This window comes from Lontra canadensis, unplaced genomic scaffold (assembly GCF_010015895.1).
Source record: "Lontra canadensis isolate GAN:19392208 unplaced genomic scaffold, GSC_riverotter_1.0 scaffold57, whole genome shotgun sequence".
Lineage (NCBI taxonomy): Eukaryota > Metazoa > Chordata > Mammalia > Carnivora > Mustelidae > Lontra > Lontra canadensis.
In genome coordinates this window covers 6,744,682-6,762,282 of record NW_022631051.1, presented here as the reverse complement: position 1 = coordinate 6,762,282, position 17,601 = coordinate 6,744,682, and the positions used below count along the sequence as shown (strand labels likewise).

Below are 17,601 nucleotides of genomic sequence, written 5' to 3'. Positions count from 1 at the left end.
TCTCTCTTTTTCCTCCCTTTGGTTATTTGTTTTGTTGCTTAAATTCCACAGATGAGTGAAATCGCATGGTATTTGTCTTTCTCTGACTGACTCACTTTGCTTAGTGGTTCTATCTCCAACCACATTGTTGCCAGTGGCAAGATTTTATTTTCTTATGGCTGAGTAATACTCCAATACCACATCTTCTTTATCCATTCATTAGTCACTGGGGACTTGGTCTGTTTCTATAATTAGGCCATTGTAAATAACGTTGCAACAAACATCAGGGTGAACATATCCCTCTGAATTCATGTTCTTGTATTCTTTGGGGAAATACCTCACAGTGCAATTGCCAGATCCTAGGGTAGATGACCTATTTTTAACTTTGTGAGGAACCTCCACATTGTTTTCCACAGTGGCTACAGCCATTTACATTCCCACCAGCAGTGCAAGAGGGCTCCCCTTTCTCTGCATCCTCGCCAACACAACACTCATTCTCTTACCATGTGGAGATGTGGAGATATCTCTTACCTCTTCTAGCAGCTTCTTTCTTTCTCACACACTCCTCCTTCACTACCTCCCTCCCTGCCCCTCCTTCCAGTGAACTAAAGGCTATTACAAGGTCTCCCATGCTGGACCACAGCCTCAGGTGGGAATGGCGGTGTGCTGTCTTAGGATGGCCTCACACTGACCCGGAGCTGATTAAATCTCCCCTTTCTCTCGTGGGCCTCCACTAGCCCCTGGTTTCCCAGCATCTGCTCCTCCTGACCCTTTCTGTTGGAGTCTCATCCCCCACGAAGGAACATCCCTGGAGCAGGACTTAGGATGGCTCTGGTGCTCTCTCTTCCCCCTTCAGGTCTAAGGGACGCACTCACACAGTCTGTGCTCTGTTAGTGTATGTGTCTCGCAATGAGACAACTCCTGTCCTGGTCACCCAGTTTGTGCCAGCTGGGCTTTCTGGGCGAAGTTGGACATTGGTGTCCAGACTCCCTAATACACAAATTAGCATCTCTGTCTGATGCTTCTTAAAGCTCCTTGCCTGGGGTTTGGGGAGAGAATATAGCATCCCTTCCTCCCTACCCCATTGTCTGGTGGGGAGGGTGGTGGGCAAGCACTGGTAGAAGCACCTCCTATGAAGAAATTTCTTCACACTCCCTCCTGTCACCTTCGCCATCTTGACCCATTTGTACCCTCCCAGAGAGCTTGGAAAAGACCTCTAAATGGTTTCCCATCAACTATTTTGATTTGAAATTTCTACCTGGCTGGCTTAACACCTCATTTCAGAATGTTTTGGCTCCATTGGTTCTAACTTGGCTCCTCACAAGGCTTCATTTGAACCCTTTCTCTATTTATGGGTACAGTTGGGGAAGAAGGCCACTGATTCCTGTAAAGGAGCCATGTTCCAAACCCAGGCTATGAAATGTCTGAATCTTATCGGCTGATAACAAACACAAGTGTCTAGGATTTCACATTGGATGCAGGCAGGAAGGAAGCTAGGCCACACAATTCCAGGGGCAGTGTTCACCTGTGACCAGCAGCCCCAACACTGTGCACCTCTAAAGTGCTGATTTATACCTTCAGGGACCTCTTCTGCTTTGAAGGCTTGGCTCATCCTCAACCAAAGAAGCCTGTCACTGATGCCATTTGTTCCATATAGTTTCCATTCATAGCTTATTAATTTTGGTTGGTAAAAAAGATAGCCTTTCTCAAAAATTGCTATCAGTAAATGGCAAAATGAGAACAAAGTCAACAAACCCAGTGAAATCCTCATCCTTATTTAAGGTCATCAGCAGGCTGCTTGTTTTCACGAACTTTCAGAGTCATTTCTCAGGTCATTGTGGGGTCAAACATTAAACCTTTATAAGGTTATCTTCATGGGCATCTGAGGAAGAAGAGACCATGAGAAGGAATTTAGTACAGAGGCCTTTCTTTTACATCAGTATCTCTTACCAGAGGGACACCACTTTAGAAGGACCTAGATTTTAAATATATATATATATATACACATATATATAGTGGATACATATGCATATATGTGTGTATATGTTTATTTATAATATATATGGTAATTTATTTATGTTTAATAAATTTATTATATATTTATTTATAATATATGTTTATTTATAATATATAGTAATTTTATTTATTTATAATATTTATTTATTACATATAGTAATTTTTACTTATAATATTTACTTATACTTTTATAATATATATTTATTTATATATAGTAATTTATGTTATATATGTTATATATAATTATTTATGGTATATATAAAAAATATATATATATATATATAAAAAACACTGTCCTCTTTTTTATATGCAACTATGTTTCTAATTTCAAGAAAGCTCTGAGAGACTGGGTTACTCTTTGAGGAAGGGATCGCACCTTTTTCTAGTATCCTGAGCAGCTCCTATGGGACCTGGTCAACTGTGTCAGCTCAGTAACGGTTTACTGGCTGAAGGAAAGAAATAAAATATCTTTGCAAGCTTGAGATTTACCCTACATGCCAGTTGATGTTTTGTTATTATCTTCAGTCTCACTAATCATTCATTTAGCTTAATCATGCACTTAAACTTAAATTACAATAAATTGAATGCTTATACTGTGCTAAATTTAACACAAAGGCATGGAAGCCACATTTCTTGCCTTGGCTCACGGTCTGATGGTCATGGCTGGTACAAGAAACCAAAGTCACATTAGAGACATCCCCAGGAGGGTTGTGGGTGCAAGACAGGGGCGTGTCATGCATGTTCGTACTGTGGAAGCAGGCTCTGAGGCTGCGGGTGCTCTGAGGGAGGAGGCCCGCTGGGCCAACACACAGTGGGGACCACAGTTCTCAGGGGCTCCTCTCTCAAGGCGATGGTCTCAAACCTTACAAGTTTATATTCAGAGAAAGTGACAATTTATGGAAAAGTGTTTTGTGAGGAAAGCATATGGCATAAAATTACTTCCCCAAATTTCTTGATAATAAGAATCACCTGGACACGTGTTAGCTGCATGGATGACCAACTAGTTCCCTAGAAATTCTGATTCATCAGATATTGGCTGGGGCCCAGATATTTGCCTTTTGTAAGTTTTTTAAGTACATTCCACGAGACTCCCACCATCAGGGAAAGGATAAGTCCACCATCAACCATGTTTATGTTGGATGAAGTATGGTGCTTCTCCAAGTCTGTGTTTTCCCACCTCACGGATGCTATTTAGGCCTCCTTTTACTTGATTCTCTATGACATTTGAGGTTGACAATAATTTCCTTGTCCTCGAAGAGCTTCTGTGGTCTTCCAAAACAGCACACTTCCCTGGCCCCTCCCGTCTGCCTCATTCATGGGCACTTTCTCTTCCTACCAACTCCTCTCTTCTCTACATTCTAACTGCAGTCCCTTTTCTGATTCTAGACACTCTGTGGGTGGTCTCATGGGTGCCTGTGATTCATTCACTATCTACATGCAAGAATTGTAAATCTATGTCTTCATCCCATCTGGTCTTTGAACTCCAGGCTCACATCTCCAAGTGACAGCTGGGCATGACCTCATCCTTGAATTCCCCAAAACACCTTCAATATCTCTAAAACTGAACTGCCTACCTCCACACATTTCTCTTTTAGATCACTCTACCAGATGCCCAACACTGCCCCAATCTCTTCTCCTACCTATATGGATTCCATCAGCCAGCCAGAAGAGTCTTTCCACTGCATAGATATAATCACGTTAATCCTCGACTCAAAAACTTTGAACAGCTCTCCGGTCCTCACAGGCATGAGCTACAGGACCCTCACAATCCAGAGCTGGACCCCTTCGCCACTTTCTTTCCTAGACACCCTAGCCTAGGTGGATTCCAAAGCAGCCCTCTGAAGGGACCCTGATCACACTACTCTCATGGTAAGCCACTTGTTACTCCAAGGATATCCATCCCATGTTCTCCCTTGTTAAAAGGTCTCACACCTGCAATTCCCTTGTCTGGATATCTACTATTTGTCCCTCCAGCCTTAGTTTAGATCAAAAGCCCATTGGGTATTCTTCCCTAACCCTGGACCAGCTGATCAACCCCATGCTCCCATACAGCTGGTCTCAGCCCAGGCAGACACTGTCCCTCCACCCTATTGTCACAAGCTGTCTACACAGTTCTCCCTGGCACTACCCATGTGTTTCTTGAGGCCAGAGATCCACACAGGATATGCTACCTTGGACCTAGTTAGGACTTCTTAAAATATATCTTTCTCTAACACTCAAAAGATAAAGAGTTCTATGTGACTTCATTGTGCTATTTTTATGCCCAGTGCCTTCAATGCATACTAAAAGGAATAACAAGACACTTAATTTCATAGTAGCTTTAATAGGCTTACAGAATTCATTGAAGAGAAAAGAAATGTGTTTTAATATCCCAGTTAACATGACTTTAGCCAATGACTAAGGAAGAGTCATTTAGCCAATCAAAATACTGTGTTCAAAGGTAACATTTATTGTGTTTGTGAATGTGGTAGAGTTCACAAGGTGGTATTTCTTTCCTCCTTAATTAATTCTTAAATGCAGTTCTTATTACCCTAATACCTCAGGGCTTCATTCCCAGAGAGGTTCCTGCCTGGACAGTGATGAGTAGTTAAGTAGAAAAGTAGTGGCTTCTAAATTACAGAATTAAATACTATCCTGGAGACTCCTCCTTTCTTGTTGTGTAGTTTTGCCAGCCAATCAGGTGACCATACTTTTTATAGCCCACAGTGCATAGCCCTGGCAACATGTGGAATTTTATCAACTGACTGTGTGCTATTAATGTTAATTAATTCATGCTGATAATATGAAATGCTCTTAAGACATTATCTTAACAATATCCGGATCTTATATTAATCATTATTTGAATCCCATGAGTGTTTTCCGTGGATGAGTAAGAAGGGTCTGCTTCTATATTGTTCCATGAACTGTTGGCTGTGAAGATCCACTGGAAATGATTGGACATTTCCCCGATCGATAAACACACACAGAGTCTAAAACCAAGTTGTAGTCACAGACTTCCCTCTTTATACCTGCTCCCCACCCCCACCAAGATCCTGTGTCAGTAGGGTTACTGTCATTGTCTCAGGGCTCTGGCTCCCAAGTCAGAAACCTGGGAGGCGTTCTTTGCACCCCCTTCTGTACCCCAGCCACCACCACCATCCAACCAACCAGTCAACGGCTCCATCTAGTTTTATTTCTCATCTCAAATCCGTGACTCCTTCCCATTTCTGCTCCGTGGCCCTAGCTGGGCCCTGGTCAGGTTCTCCTGGCAGCAGCCATGACCGGGTGTCCAACCTCTCACTGAACCCCCATGGATGCATCTCCATTCTTTAGTTCTACTTATTTCAACAAAATGAAAATCCTTCCTTAAGATTTTTGCTGGGAAGTTTTAACTCTCTATTTTCCACGCAGAGGGTTCCAAGGCCACAGCATGATTTCAAAAAGGTCCATAAAGTGTGGCTCCCAGCTGAATCTCCAGCCTCCTTTAGTGCTGCCATTCATCCATGTAACTCCAGAATTTCCCGTTGTTTGTGGTCACCTGTCCCTTCCGTGCTCCGTCATGCTTTCCTGCCTGTACCTATACCTATACGTCCTTTACCTGGAATACACTTCTCACCTTCTTGTCCTGGCTAGCTTTCTGCATCTTTCAAGGCCCAGCTCAGGTAGTATCCCTTCCAGAAAATGTTCTGGAAGCTCCATATGGGGCCAAGGAGCCCTTCTGGGTCTTCTCACAGGAACCTGTTCCATCTATCACTGACCCTCTGCTACGTTATATTTACATTACCTGGTTATGTATCTTTCCACCGTATAAGACCACACACACACACACACACACACACATAGGGCAATGCCTCATACATGCCGGGAACTCAATCAGACTTTGCCGAACTGATTAAATCGAGTTGCCACATTTCATGGCTGTTGTATCGTGTTATGTATTTTTTATCCCCATTTCTGATTTTTATGTTTTCAGGTGTCTCTGTTCAACTATGTATTCTTGATTTCTTGGGCTTTTGCTCTGCCATACGCCAAGCTGCGCCGTCTCGCTTCGAGTGTCTGCACTGTCTGGACGTGTGTGATCATCGTTTGCAAAATGTTGTACCAGCTGCAAACCATTAAGCCCGAGAACTTTTCTGTCAACTGTTCCTTGGTGAGCCTTGAAGATAGGGGAATTTTCTTGACTGGTCTTTAGGGAAGTGACACAGATATTGGGGAACCCTCACCCTCAAGCACATTCTGACCAGCCCCTCAGTCACCTCTGCCATGTTGGATATATCCTGGCCCTAGTCCTCTTCCCCTCTGAAGTGGAGCTTTCCCTCCCAGTCCCACTGTGTCCATTTGTGCAAAGGTTGAGGAGAAAAATCTGAACTCTTCCAATCTGGGCAACCATTTCTTTTTAACTCTTCATTCTCTTCTTTTCAGCCAAATGAAAACCAGACAAATATACCCATCCACCAGCTGAACAAGTCTCAGCTCTACAGCGCTCCTATTGACCCAACAGAATGGGTGGGCCTGAGGAAGTCTTCCCCTCTGCTTGTCTACCTGAGGGTAAGGCCTCCTTTGTACTCACCTGAGCCTCTGCACAGTTAACACCTGACCTCCTTTGCCTTGAGAACTCTGATATCACAACTGATCATAACCTTGCATTTTTATGTGACATTTGGAGTCAAAAACGAATGATTAGACATTACCGTCAGTGTCCCATTGTGCTGAAAAGAAATTGATCGAGGAGTTTGGGATTAATTGAATAAAGTCTGACAAATATATTCACTAGGATATTATATAACCACTAAAAGATTGAGGTGGATTGATAATGTGAGATGTTGAAAGACGTCCAAAATATATTAACTTTTTTTTAAAAGAAAGGACAAATTTCAGTACACCCTGCATGGCGTGCTTTCTTCTAGATGCAGAGAAAAATATTGAGTAAAATATACCAAACTGTCTACAGTGATTATTCCTTAGAAACAGGTAGAGCATTAGGAGAAATGTTTGCTATCTAAATTGTTTCTCCACAATGCTGAATAAAGGAACTATATTATGTTGAAAAGTAATACATTTTTTTTCTTCAGGTTTTCAATTGAATTCCAGCTAGTTATCATTAGAGGTAATACAGATTTTAACAACCTGTCTTTGAAAAGAAACTTTGCAAATAGTCAAAACAAACATAACGAGAGCGACATACTTCAGACCGTTCCCGTTTTACTCTGATGGATAATCTAAGTGGTCTTCACACCACACCAACAGAAACCCTTAGAAATAAAGCATTTTTACTCAACACCAGAATTTTTCAAAGTATTAAACATCCCATTTTTTTGTGGGTCGCTTTCTCATTTTTTTCCTCATATGTCACACATCAGTTGCAGCCAGATAAATGCCGCCCACCATCAAGAACGGTTATAAGGATAAAACCAACTGATATTTGAAAAGAGCAATCAGAATGGTGTAAGGCCCATGGGGTGCCATCAACATGAACTATTTTCATTATTATGATGATTACGTTATGGTCAGCAGCATGCTTGTCAGTCCCTGGCTCTCTCTAGCCAGATTTCTGATGTGTTGAAAGATTTCCCCTACAGCTTCGTCGGTTTCCCAGATGGCCCTGTACCCTTTTGCACTTTGAGTTGCAAGTAAGGTTGGATCACCTTCCCAAGGCAGCTGGTCCCTGCATCTTCCTGTGGCTAGTGTACTTTCCCGGAAACAGGAATGAACATCACCGGCCTTCTTTCTAGAGATTCTAGATCCCAGCATCCCAGAAATTATCCTGATTGGCACAATGCAAGTTTCTCCACCTTGTTACTATGCCATAGGGAAAATGAACATTGAATGCAATATTTCTGTAGAGGTGGGATTTTATAAGCATTGTTTTTTTAGACACCAAAAATAGAGAAAAAAAGGATTGACTATGGGGGTTGCTTAAAGTGACCGAGCTAAAGCGTTTGGCTTCACGACTGTGTTTTCTTGCTTTGTAGAATCATCTCCTGATGCTGGCCATTCTGGCCTTTGAGGTTACAATTTACCGCCATCAGGAATACTATCGAGGTCGAAACAACCTCACAGCCCCTGTGTCTAAAACCATCTTTCATGACATTACAAGACTCCATCTAGATGATGGACTTATTAATTGTGCCAAATATTTCATAAATTACTTCTTCTACAAGTTTGGTTTGGAGGTGAGTTTCCTTGCTGACGTGGGTTGTTTTTTGTTTTTGTTTTTGTTTTCTTTTTTCTATGAAAATCCCCGTTGCTGTTTTTAGGCCAGTAGGCCACTAGAGCTTACTGGTCCATCTCCGTGATGTGATGACTGTTCCCCCCCACAATTCCAGCAAGAGGACATTCTACTGAAGGGTTCACCTGGCCTTGTTGGAAGTTTTCTAAGACCAAGGCCAGTGCTCCCTACTCTGCCCCAGTGAACTTGGCCTCTCTAGGTCTCTGTAGCCTTGTACATGCGTGGATATCATTTGGTAATTCTCACTGTCTTCTTTAACGTATTACAAATCTTTTCTGTGTTTTGTGCATTCTGAGAGTTTAACTTGTGCCAAAATGAACTGGTTTGACCTGAAATGGTTGTGGCACTGCCTGCCTCTTTATAGAAAGAATTTGGAATAGTGAGGCTTCATGAAGAGATCGTAGCTATATTCTCTCCACAATTTGAAGAGGTTCTTATTCACAGTAATGACCTTGGAAGTAACTTATAGAAGATTTCAGTCTTCATGCTGTAAGACACCCCACCGAGGCAAGACCTGGTGAACATGCACAGACAGACCCCCCCGCCCCCACTCTTCAGCAGTGCAGGTCTCTGAGCCACCTACACAGGGCTAACAGGTGACACCACTCCCCTTCCCTGTAAACCCGATTTTTTCTTTGCCTCTTTTCATCCTTACACAGACCTGTTTCCTAATGTCAGTTAACGTAATTGGCCAGCGAATGGATTTCTATGCCATGATTCACGCCTGCTGGCTGATCGCTGTCTTGTACCGGCGCAGAAGAAAGGCCATTGCGGAGATCTGGCCCAAGTACTGTTGCTTCCTGGCCTGCATCATCACCTTCCAGTACTTCATCTGCATCGGCATCCCTGCAGCCCCTTGCAGAGGTGCGTGGGCCCCTCCCAGGAGCTGGCCGCTCTAGTGATCAGCCCTTGTGCCATGGACAGTTGGGACGAGGGCAGGGAAGAAGCGTATTGATTTCTCTCTTTGCCACTTCCGTCCCTGCAGATTACCCGTGGAGGTTCAAGGGGGCTAGCTTCAACGACAACATCATAAAGTGGCTGTACTTCCCAGACTTCATCGTGCGGCCCAACCCCGTGTTTCTTGTCTGTAAGTGTTGGAGTCACAGGGCCGCAGAGCGCTGGGGTTTGGTTTCCTCTTTGCTGCTCCTTCTTTGTGGGCTCTGTTTTAGTGCCCTTGCTTCCTCCAGTATACTTGGTGATCATGAAAAAGCTTGTCTTGATGCATTAATATCACAAGTCCTTAATGGCTTCTACTGGCCCTATTCCATTTGCAAAATTAATGAGTAAACATTGGAAATACCATCTCTACTTCCATAATGTTATCTCTCAACACACACACACACACACACACACACACACACTCTCCAACTGCCCCCCCAACACACACACACATACACACACACACCTCTACTTATCCACCTTCTAGAAGGTAAACTGTGGAGGGAGGCCCCGTTTTTTGCAAAGTAGATCTTTCACGCTGCCACTGCGGACAGACCAAAGCTAATGCTAAGACTGTGGAAGCTAGGAATGTGCTACCCACGATGCAGACGTTCGAGCATGAGGCTGTAGCCCCTGGCCCTTCCAAGGGCAGCTGATGATCCCAAGGTTAAAGCAGTTGCACCTAAGACAAGAAGGTCACCTCCAGAGGGACCATGCTGCCTCCATACACTCAGGTTTAATGTATGGGAGGCTGCCTGCCCATAACCGGCCATGATCTTCACCTCCACTCCTTGCCTTCACTGCCCCACCCACTCTGGGAAGTGTCCGGTTACAAATACAATGGGGGATGGAGAGGATGAAGAAAGCCACAAGTTCCTGGCTCTACCACAAGGAAGAAGATAAAGATGGGGAAGTACATTCAACTGGCTTCCTCAAAATTTTGGTGGGAGATAAATGCAAATAAACATTATCCCATAAGAAAGTCACGAGGCTAGGAATTATCACCTAATACTTGTGCTCCCCCCATCTGTGCTCCCCCACACCTTACATCTTCCATGGCGGGCAAGGTGGGATTTGGCCCCTAGATTGGAATCCAGGGAGAACTGTATGTTGGGAACTTTGGGAATGTGATGCACTGAGGAGCTGGGGAGGGAGTGGCTCCTCCCTTGTGGGGGCTGTTTGCTGCATCATGGAAACCCAGAAGAGAAGAAGGTGACTCCATGATCTCTCTGTCCTGCCAGATGACTTCATGCTGCTCCTGTGTGCCTCCTTGCAAAGGCAGATTTTCGAGGATGAAAACAAGGCTGCGGTGCGCATCATGGCAGGGGACAACGTGGAGATCTGCATGAACCTGGACGCGGCCTCCTTCAGCCAGCATAACCCGGTGCCGGATTTCATCCACTGCAGGTGAGCGTGGCTGCATGGGGCCAAAGCCGCTTTGTGTGCACAGGTCACCCGGAGGACATTAGCTCCACTTCTGGTTCTCTCTCCACCATTTTTTGGAAACTGGCAGACAGAGGGTTTGGTGGTCAAGCGACTGAGACTTTGAATTACAGATCTGGTTCTGCCTTTCTCATCATGGACCACACATTTGCTCTCAGTTTCCCTCCACTTCTTCCCTCACAAATGTGATTCTGCCTCTTGGTGCCCCAGCAGAGACCCCTCCATCTTTATCTTCTGTTCCTCCACCTCCTCATCTCTGTCCATCCTGATCCCCATTCCTCGCCCTCTTTCCCTTCCCCTGTCCTCCTCCTGGTCCTCCATATTCAGTGGGCACTGTGGCGGCCTGGGAACCACAGCCTGTCCCCTGCTGTCACTCCCTTTGTGTGCTGTCCCCTCAGGTATGCTGGTTCCCCTTGCAGCAACTTCTCCATCCTCTTCTTTCCTCTGCAGTCTGGTGGCAGCTTACCTTGGCAGCCCGATTGTCCCCTCAGCAGAGTTTGTGTTGAAACCTGACTGAATTTCTCACTCTGTGTTCCTTCTGTGTTCTCTGGGTTCCCAAGTCTTCGTGCTTTTTCTCACCTGCTCCTCAGTCATGGCCGACACCCCCGCCTCCACCGTTAGCAATCACAATCCAGCTCTGTCCCCTGCGGTCGGGGTCAGAAGGGCTGGTGGGATTGTTTGTGTCTCCTCACCAGCCCTGCACCTCCAGACTCCCTGATCCTCACAAGTTAGCATCTACCCTCCAGGTCCACAGTCCCACCTGGGAGAAGCTGCGTGACAGTGTGCAGCATGGAGATCAGTCCTGAGCCAGCCAATGTGTCTCTCCTCACCTGAGATTTGCTCCCCGGCTTCTGAGTCCCAGAGTATCGTGTTTGCAGGGGATTGTTATTTGAAGAACTTGATCCCCCCACTTCCCCCTACCCTGCCATGAAATATAGACAGCTTAGGGCAAAGTTCATTTCTACCTTACTTTTGTGCGCATGCCTGTCCCCCATCCTTGCCAATGGTTGTTGGCCTACAACACATAGGGTCCTGTTAGTAGTGACAGTTATTGGACAGTTGCTGTGTGCCACCCTCCGTTCCAAGTGCTTTACATAGATGAAGCCCTCTTACCCAAATGATCACCTATGAGCTATCATTATCACCATTTTGCAGGTGAGGAAGCTGAGCAAGGATTTGAACCCAACCGACCTAGCTCCAAAACCTGGGTGCCGAGGCCCTTCTGTGCCTCTCAGTGACCTAAGAGCTCAGCATGTATGGAACAAACCAATAAGTGAATTTTCTTTAAAACGATAAGTGAGGTGGGGTGCCTGGGTGTCTCAGTCAGTTAAGTACCTACCTTCCACTCAGGTCATGATCCCAGAGTCTAGGGACCAAGCCCTGTGTCTGTCTCCCCGCTCAGTGGGGTATCTGCTTCTCTCTCTCCATCACTTACTTTCTCTCTCAGACAAATAATAAAATCTTTAAAAAATAAAAAATTGATAAAATGGTAAGTTAGGGGTGCCTGTGTGGCTCAGTTGTGTAAGCATCTGCCCTTGGCTCAGGCCCTCATCTCAGGGTCCTAGGATCGAGCCCCACATCAGGCTCCATGCCCAGTGGGGAGTCTGCTTCTCCCTCTGCTTCTGCCCTTCCCCCTGCTTGTGCTTTCTCTCTCTCTCTCTCTCTCTCTCTCTCTGTCAAATAAGTAAAATCTTAAAAAAAATGAAAATTAAAAATAAAACAAGAAATAAAATGATAAGCTATGTAGAACTAAACATTCTTTTAGGGTTAAGGCACACTAAACAATAATATAATGTAAGACTTTCACTTTTTATCTCTTCTCTATAATACTAAGAGAAAATATCAGTGCAGCTGATCTTTTTCCCTATCATAAAGGGAGGAAGATTAGGGGTTTTTTTCCTTTAAGATTTTATTTATTTCTTTGAGAGCGAGAACATGGTCAGGAGAGCAGATGGAGAAGCAGACTCCTCACTGAGCAGGGAGCGTCATGTAGAACTTGATTTCAGGACTGCGGGATCACACCCTGAGCCAAAAGCAGACACTTAACCAACTGAGCTGCCCATGCCCAAAAAAGTATTTATCTGAAGGCAAGACAGTAAAATCCCCAAGAAATCGTTCACAACATATGTTTACACTTTACCGTGAATCAGACATACTTTGAACAATTCACAGCGACAGGAAATCTAGAACAAAATGAATTATTTTATCACATCAGTGTGCAAAGTTGGAGAAAGACAAGTATGCAACTGTGTACTGTATTTATGAAAAGCCCGAAACTCGAAAACAGTGTACCCCTGATTTTTAGAGCGGTGTCTTTGAAAACTCGAATTATTTCAAGGTTTTAGCTCCGTGTCTCAATGAGGACTGCCACAAAAGTGCGTTTCAGGCAGTAACCTGTCACACAACACGACTGTGAGTGGGAAGCAAGTGACCACTTTGCCGTGGGAGGCGCGGCATCCCACGCGCCCTCTCTGTGGGTTGGCGCTCTTCTACAGCTCTTGAAGGCAGCTCTTCCTCACTCCATGTCCCCAGGACACATTCAATGTGCGCAGGGGCTCCTCTCCAGGGCCCCTTGATTGCTGTTTTTCATGTGACTTTCAAGCTTGATCTTGTGATTTCTGAGCCTGAAGCGGCTCAAGTGATTCCTGAGGCTGGGGCGCCAGGAGTAGGAATAGCCAGCTGTGGGCAAGGAAGGGAAATCCACAGAAAGCACGTGTTGTACTAACACACACGTTTCTACACACACATTCACAAAATGCCAGCAGGCCGAGTCTGCTGCCTCCAAAGTGTGCACGCATGCACACACACACACACACACACACACAGACACACACACACATCAGAAAGCTGTTGGTGGGGGGGTGACTGGGTGGGTCAGTCGTTAAGCATCTGCCTTTGGCTCAGGTCATGATCCCAGGGTGCTGGAATCGAGCTCTGCATCGGGCTCCCTGCTAAGCGGGAAGTCTGCTTCTCCCTCTCCCACTCCCCCTGCTTTTGTTCCCTCTCTCGCTGTGTCTCTCTGTGTCAAATAAATAAATAAAATCTTAAAAAAAAAAAAAAAGGAAGAAGAAAAGAAGAAGGCGGCCCTGTGGGCATCCCGATATTACATCTCAAATGATCACTGATTTCACCAGCGATGTTCCTGGGATGCTGAAAAATCCTGACATTGTATTCATTCTCCTTCAACTATGATATCAAAGAAAGGTGAAATAAATTTGAGAGGGAAATTTCATGAAAGCATTTTAAGGGATTGAATATTTTACTCCCTAAAGAGTAAAGTTCAAAAAAGCTTGCTTACCCGACAATGTACCTTTTAGGAACAGCTTTCCGTAATGAGGCTGAGCAGTGTAATTTATTTTGTATCAAAATGTTGCTTATTAACTCTTATAAAATAACAAGTCATTATCAAATAACTGACCCACAGTTGGTTCTGCTCTGCTTCTCTCCTTACCTGTGAGGAGAAACAACCAAAGAAAATCTCCAAGATAAACATGTAATTAAGCCAACACAGATGGGTCTTGGCTTGTAGGTACCACTACACTTGGCTGTCAGTGACCCATGCTCAGAAGCTCCCAGAAGCTGCTACTTGTTGCATAGTGACTGACCTCAGTTCTCCCTCACCTCTCATCACGAACGTCATAGGGAGACATCACTCCCCCCAAAAAAGGCATCTTGACTTCACCCCAGGGCCATCCAAAGACAAGAGTGTTAGATTAAAGCCTCCAAGTCCCACCGTGGCTGTGTGTGCTTTGTGAGAATGGGTTCTCATCGTCAACGAGGGATTTCCATCTCCAGTAAGGCCTTCGATGTAACACAGATTGTTTTATCTGTCAGTTTCTAGTTCATTCTGTTCTCTCTCGGGAAGACATCTATCTGTATCTTAGACTTCCCCCGCCATACCATTGTTCGTGCTTCCTATGAGAAGACAGCGAGGAATTTTGAGTACTCTAGTAGTAGGCAGAAGATGCTGCTGTGTGTGGGAAATCTGGCCCAAATAAGACACTAATAAGTGTTTTCACCACTTACTTATTCGTCTCTTACCAACTGGGTGCGGATTTCCTATAGACGAGGCAGTGTTAAGTGAAAGATGAGTACAAAACTCACAATATGACTGGAAAGCGCTTCCATATTGAGTCAAATGGACAGTACAAACTCTTTCCCTCCTTACCGTGGAATCTCCTGCCTTAATTTTTTGTCTGTCTGGTTATGAGTGTTGTCCTCTGATGGTTCGGTTTTGTTTCCAGATCTTACTTAGACATGTCCAAGGTGATCATCTTCAGCTACCTCTTCTGGTTTGTCCTCACCATCATCTTCATCACGGGGACAACCAGGATCAGCATCTTCTGCATGGGTTACTTGGTGGCCTGTTTCTATTTCCTGCTCTTTGGGGGCGATCTGCTGCTGAAACCCATCAAGAGTATCCTGCGCTATTGGGACTGGCTGATTGCCTACAATGTGTTCGTGATTACAATGAAAAACATACTGTCAGTAAGTACCTCCCAATGCGTAACACATTTGCGGTTTTAGCACAAGAGTAAACAGCCCACTCAGTGGTTATTAAAAGCCCACTTGCCGGTCACACTCCTCTCTTAAAAGCCCCAAGTAAGATGATGCAAAGTCAGGATTCAGAGAACCATTATTACTCTTGTGCTGCCACATTAAGCAGAGTCCCGTTTGCTCACTTCCGCCATCTCAAAGTCACATGACAGGAGGACGGGGAGTTGTAGGAATACATTCTAAAATGTATTTGCAAGTCAACATCCCATCTCTTCTGAGGGATCATCTGTCACCATTCACACTTTGTGCTACCAACTGGCCCATTTATGAGCTGAATAAGTCATTGAATCTCTTTCAAACTGATATGTTGGCTTACCTGGAAAGAATTATGAAAGTATAAGCCAGTAAAGGGTAAGGGTAAAACACGTGTCCTTCCTCTACAAAATTTAGTTGCTCTGCTATTAAATAGCCAAGTCCTGGGGCACCATGTTCCCCCCTGACCTAGCAGGTAACTCACATGGCCCACTAGTCATCCCAGGATTGCATAAAATCCTTTGGACTCTAGAGACACCTTCTAAGTTATTTACTGTTTCGGGAAATTAAACAATAACCTTTCATGAGCTGAAGGAGTTCATACATCTCTCGCTGGCTCTAAGTCAAAGTTAATCCTTGGACCTGCTGCTCCCGGGTACTGAGAGTGCATTACTGAGCTAATAGCTTCCTGCTTCTCACCTTCCTGGTTACTGAAAGATGAGCTCACCTAGCAAGTCTACCATGGAGGCATTTATTTTTTCTTTCTTTTGGCACGGGTATTTCTGTGTTTAGAGGTCCTCAAGAGCCAAGTCTGTGTCACCATGAATATGTATTTGAGTCATTTATTTTGTCTAAGACATTAAAATTCCGTCTAAGATCAGTTGATAGTAAAAGTGATTCTTATGCAGCAATTTTACCCTCCCCCCAATATTTATTTATATTGAGGGTAGTATTGAAGGTTCTTGGACAGAGAGAACAACAGAACACCATTTCATTCAATGGCCAGTCTGATGGTGAGGGATCTGTTGCCAGAGGCTGATTCCTATAACCAATCCTGGAAACGTATGGCTACAAAGTCCATTCGTTCATTCATTCTTTGATCCTGTAAGCCTATATTGTAGACTTGCTAGGCACTATTTTTGTCTCCAAGAACTAGATATAGTATTGCCTGCAGGTTTTACCCTAAGGAACTCATGTTCTAAGGGGGAAGACATGCCTGCTTATTAGTAATTATAATGTGGTCCATAAAAGCTAATTATCACAACATTTTAGGAAACCAAAACAAAAAAAGGAGTGCCTCATACCTTGCCTGAATGAACCGGGAATAGACTTCCTGGAGGTGATGCCATTTGAACTGATCGGAGACTTGAAAACCAGACTCAAGGGTGTTCAGAGAGACAAAGAGAGGAGGACATGCCTAACATAGAGAACCCAAACAAAAGCATGGCCATGTAGGGCAGAGATGGTCATGTGAAGAGCATGTTCCAATGGGTGCAGGAACTCAGGTTGAATAACTTTTAACTTGGGAGCAACTTCCAAGTATATCCTCCTACCTCACATGTTCCCAGGAAATACACATAGTTCAGCCATCACCTTTATGTATTAGCTTGCAATGGTTGTCTGTTTAAACTTCTTCCCCCTCAGCATGTGAACTTAACATAAATCATTGTTATGGGAGAGACAACGACATGCCAATCAATGAAGAATATTCCTTTGCCCAGAGAATTGGCCAAAAGAGCCTCAAAACGCAAGCTCTTTTCCTATTCTAAGAACTACGCTGTACAGCTAGTGTTTGTGATGATCTCCTGGCAAACAGCATAAGTTTAATTTGTCCAATTGTGTAAGAAAATAACTGTACGGAAATCAAAGTTCTGAGGGGGGGTGTCATTGTTCACCCATTTGATATCAGAGTTTGGCTTGTTCCTACCGGAGTCCATGATTTTCTCTATGAAAAGATGGGTACTTCTAAGTGCTGAAATCATCACACTAAAGATCTCTCTTTACTCATGGGGTTTATTTTCCCCCAGGAAATCATGGTGATCCCAAAGCATCAAATGCACTATCCCATGGTGACTGAGAGTTGAGGTTCTACAGGTGCCTCCTAGATCTGTTGGCACGGAGACTTTGTGAATTCTTACACAGACTAGGATCACAAAGCATCAGCCTCCTTTTCTGGGCACAGAGTTTCACAATTTGCCACTCCCATTTGTTTTTCAGATAGGGGCATGTGGATACATTGAACAATTGGTTCAAAATAGTTGCTGGTTGATCCAAGCCTTCAGCCTGGCCTGTACCGTCAAAGGCTATAAAATGCGTAAGTATGCAAAGCAGATCTGAAAGTGGAAGGACAGAGAAGGAAGGACGATTGTATTGTTCTAATTTTAAAAATGGGCCAAAGCACATAAAGAGAAAACAGTGACAGCAAATTCAACCTCTAGATGGAGGCAACAGGACTGTAGTTCATTACAAATCTATTGTCCATAATG

At 44.3% G+C, this 17,601-nt stretch overlaps 1 protein-coding gene across 3 annotated transcripts in view; it reads left to right on the top strand.

Annotated features, from left to right (window-relative positions):
* Positions 1–17,601, top strand: part of PIEZO2 (piezo type mechanosensitive ion channel component 2) — a 458,183-nt gene that overhangs the window by 368,690 nt on the left and 71,892 nt on the right. For all 3 annotated transcript variants that reach the window (XM_032875773.1, XM_032875772.1, XM_032875771.1), the window contains 8 exons: positions 5,948–6,124; positions 6,397–6,522; positions 7,947–8,147; positions 8,863–9,067; positions 9,189–9,290; positions 10,384–10,549; positions 14,830–15,073; positions 17,333–17,429. In XM_032875773.1, the coding sequence (XP_032731664.1) occupies positions 5,948–6,124; positions 6,397–6,522; positions 7,947–8,147; positions 8,863–9,067; positions 9,189–9,290; positions 10,384–10,549; positions 14,830–15,073; positions 17,333–17,429 (1,318 nt within the window). The remainder of the gene's footprint in view (positions 1–5,947; positions 6,125–6,396; positions 6,523–7,946; positions 8,148–8,862; positions 9,068–9,188; positions 9,291–10,383; positions 10,550–14,829; positions 15,074–17,332; positions 17,430–17,601) is intronic.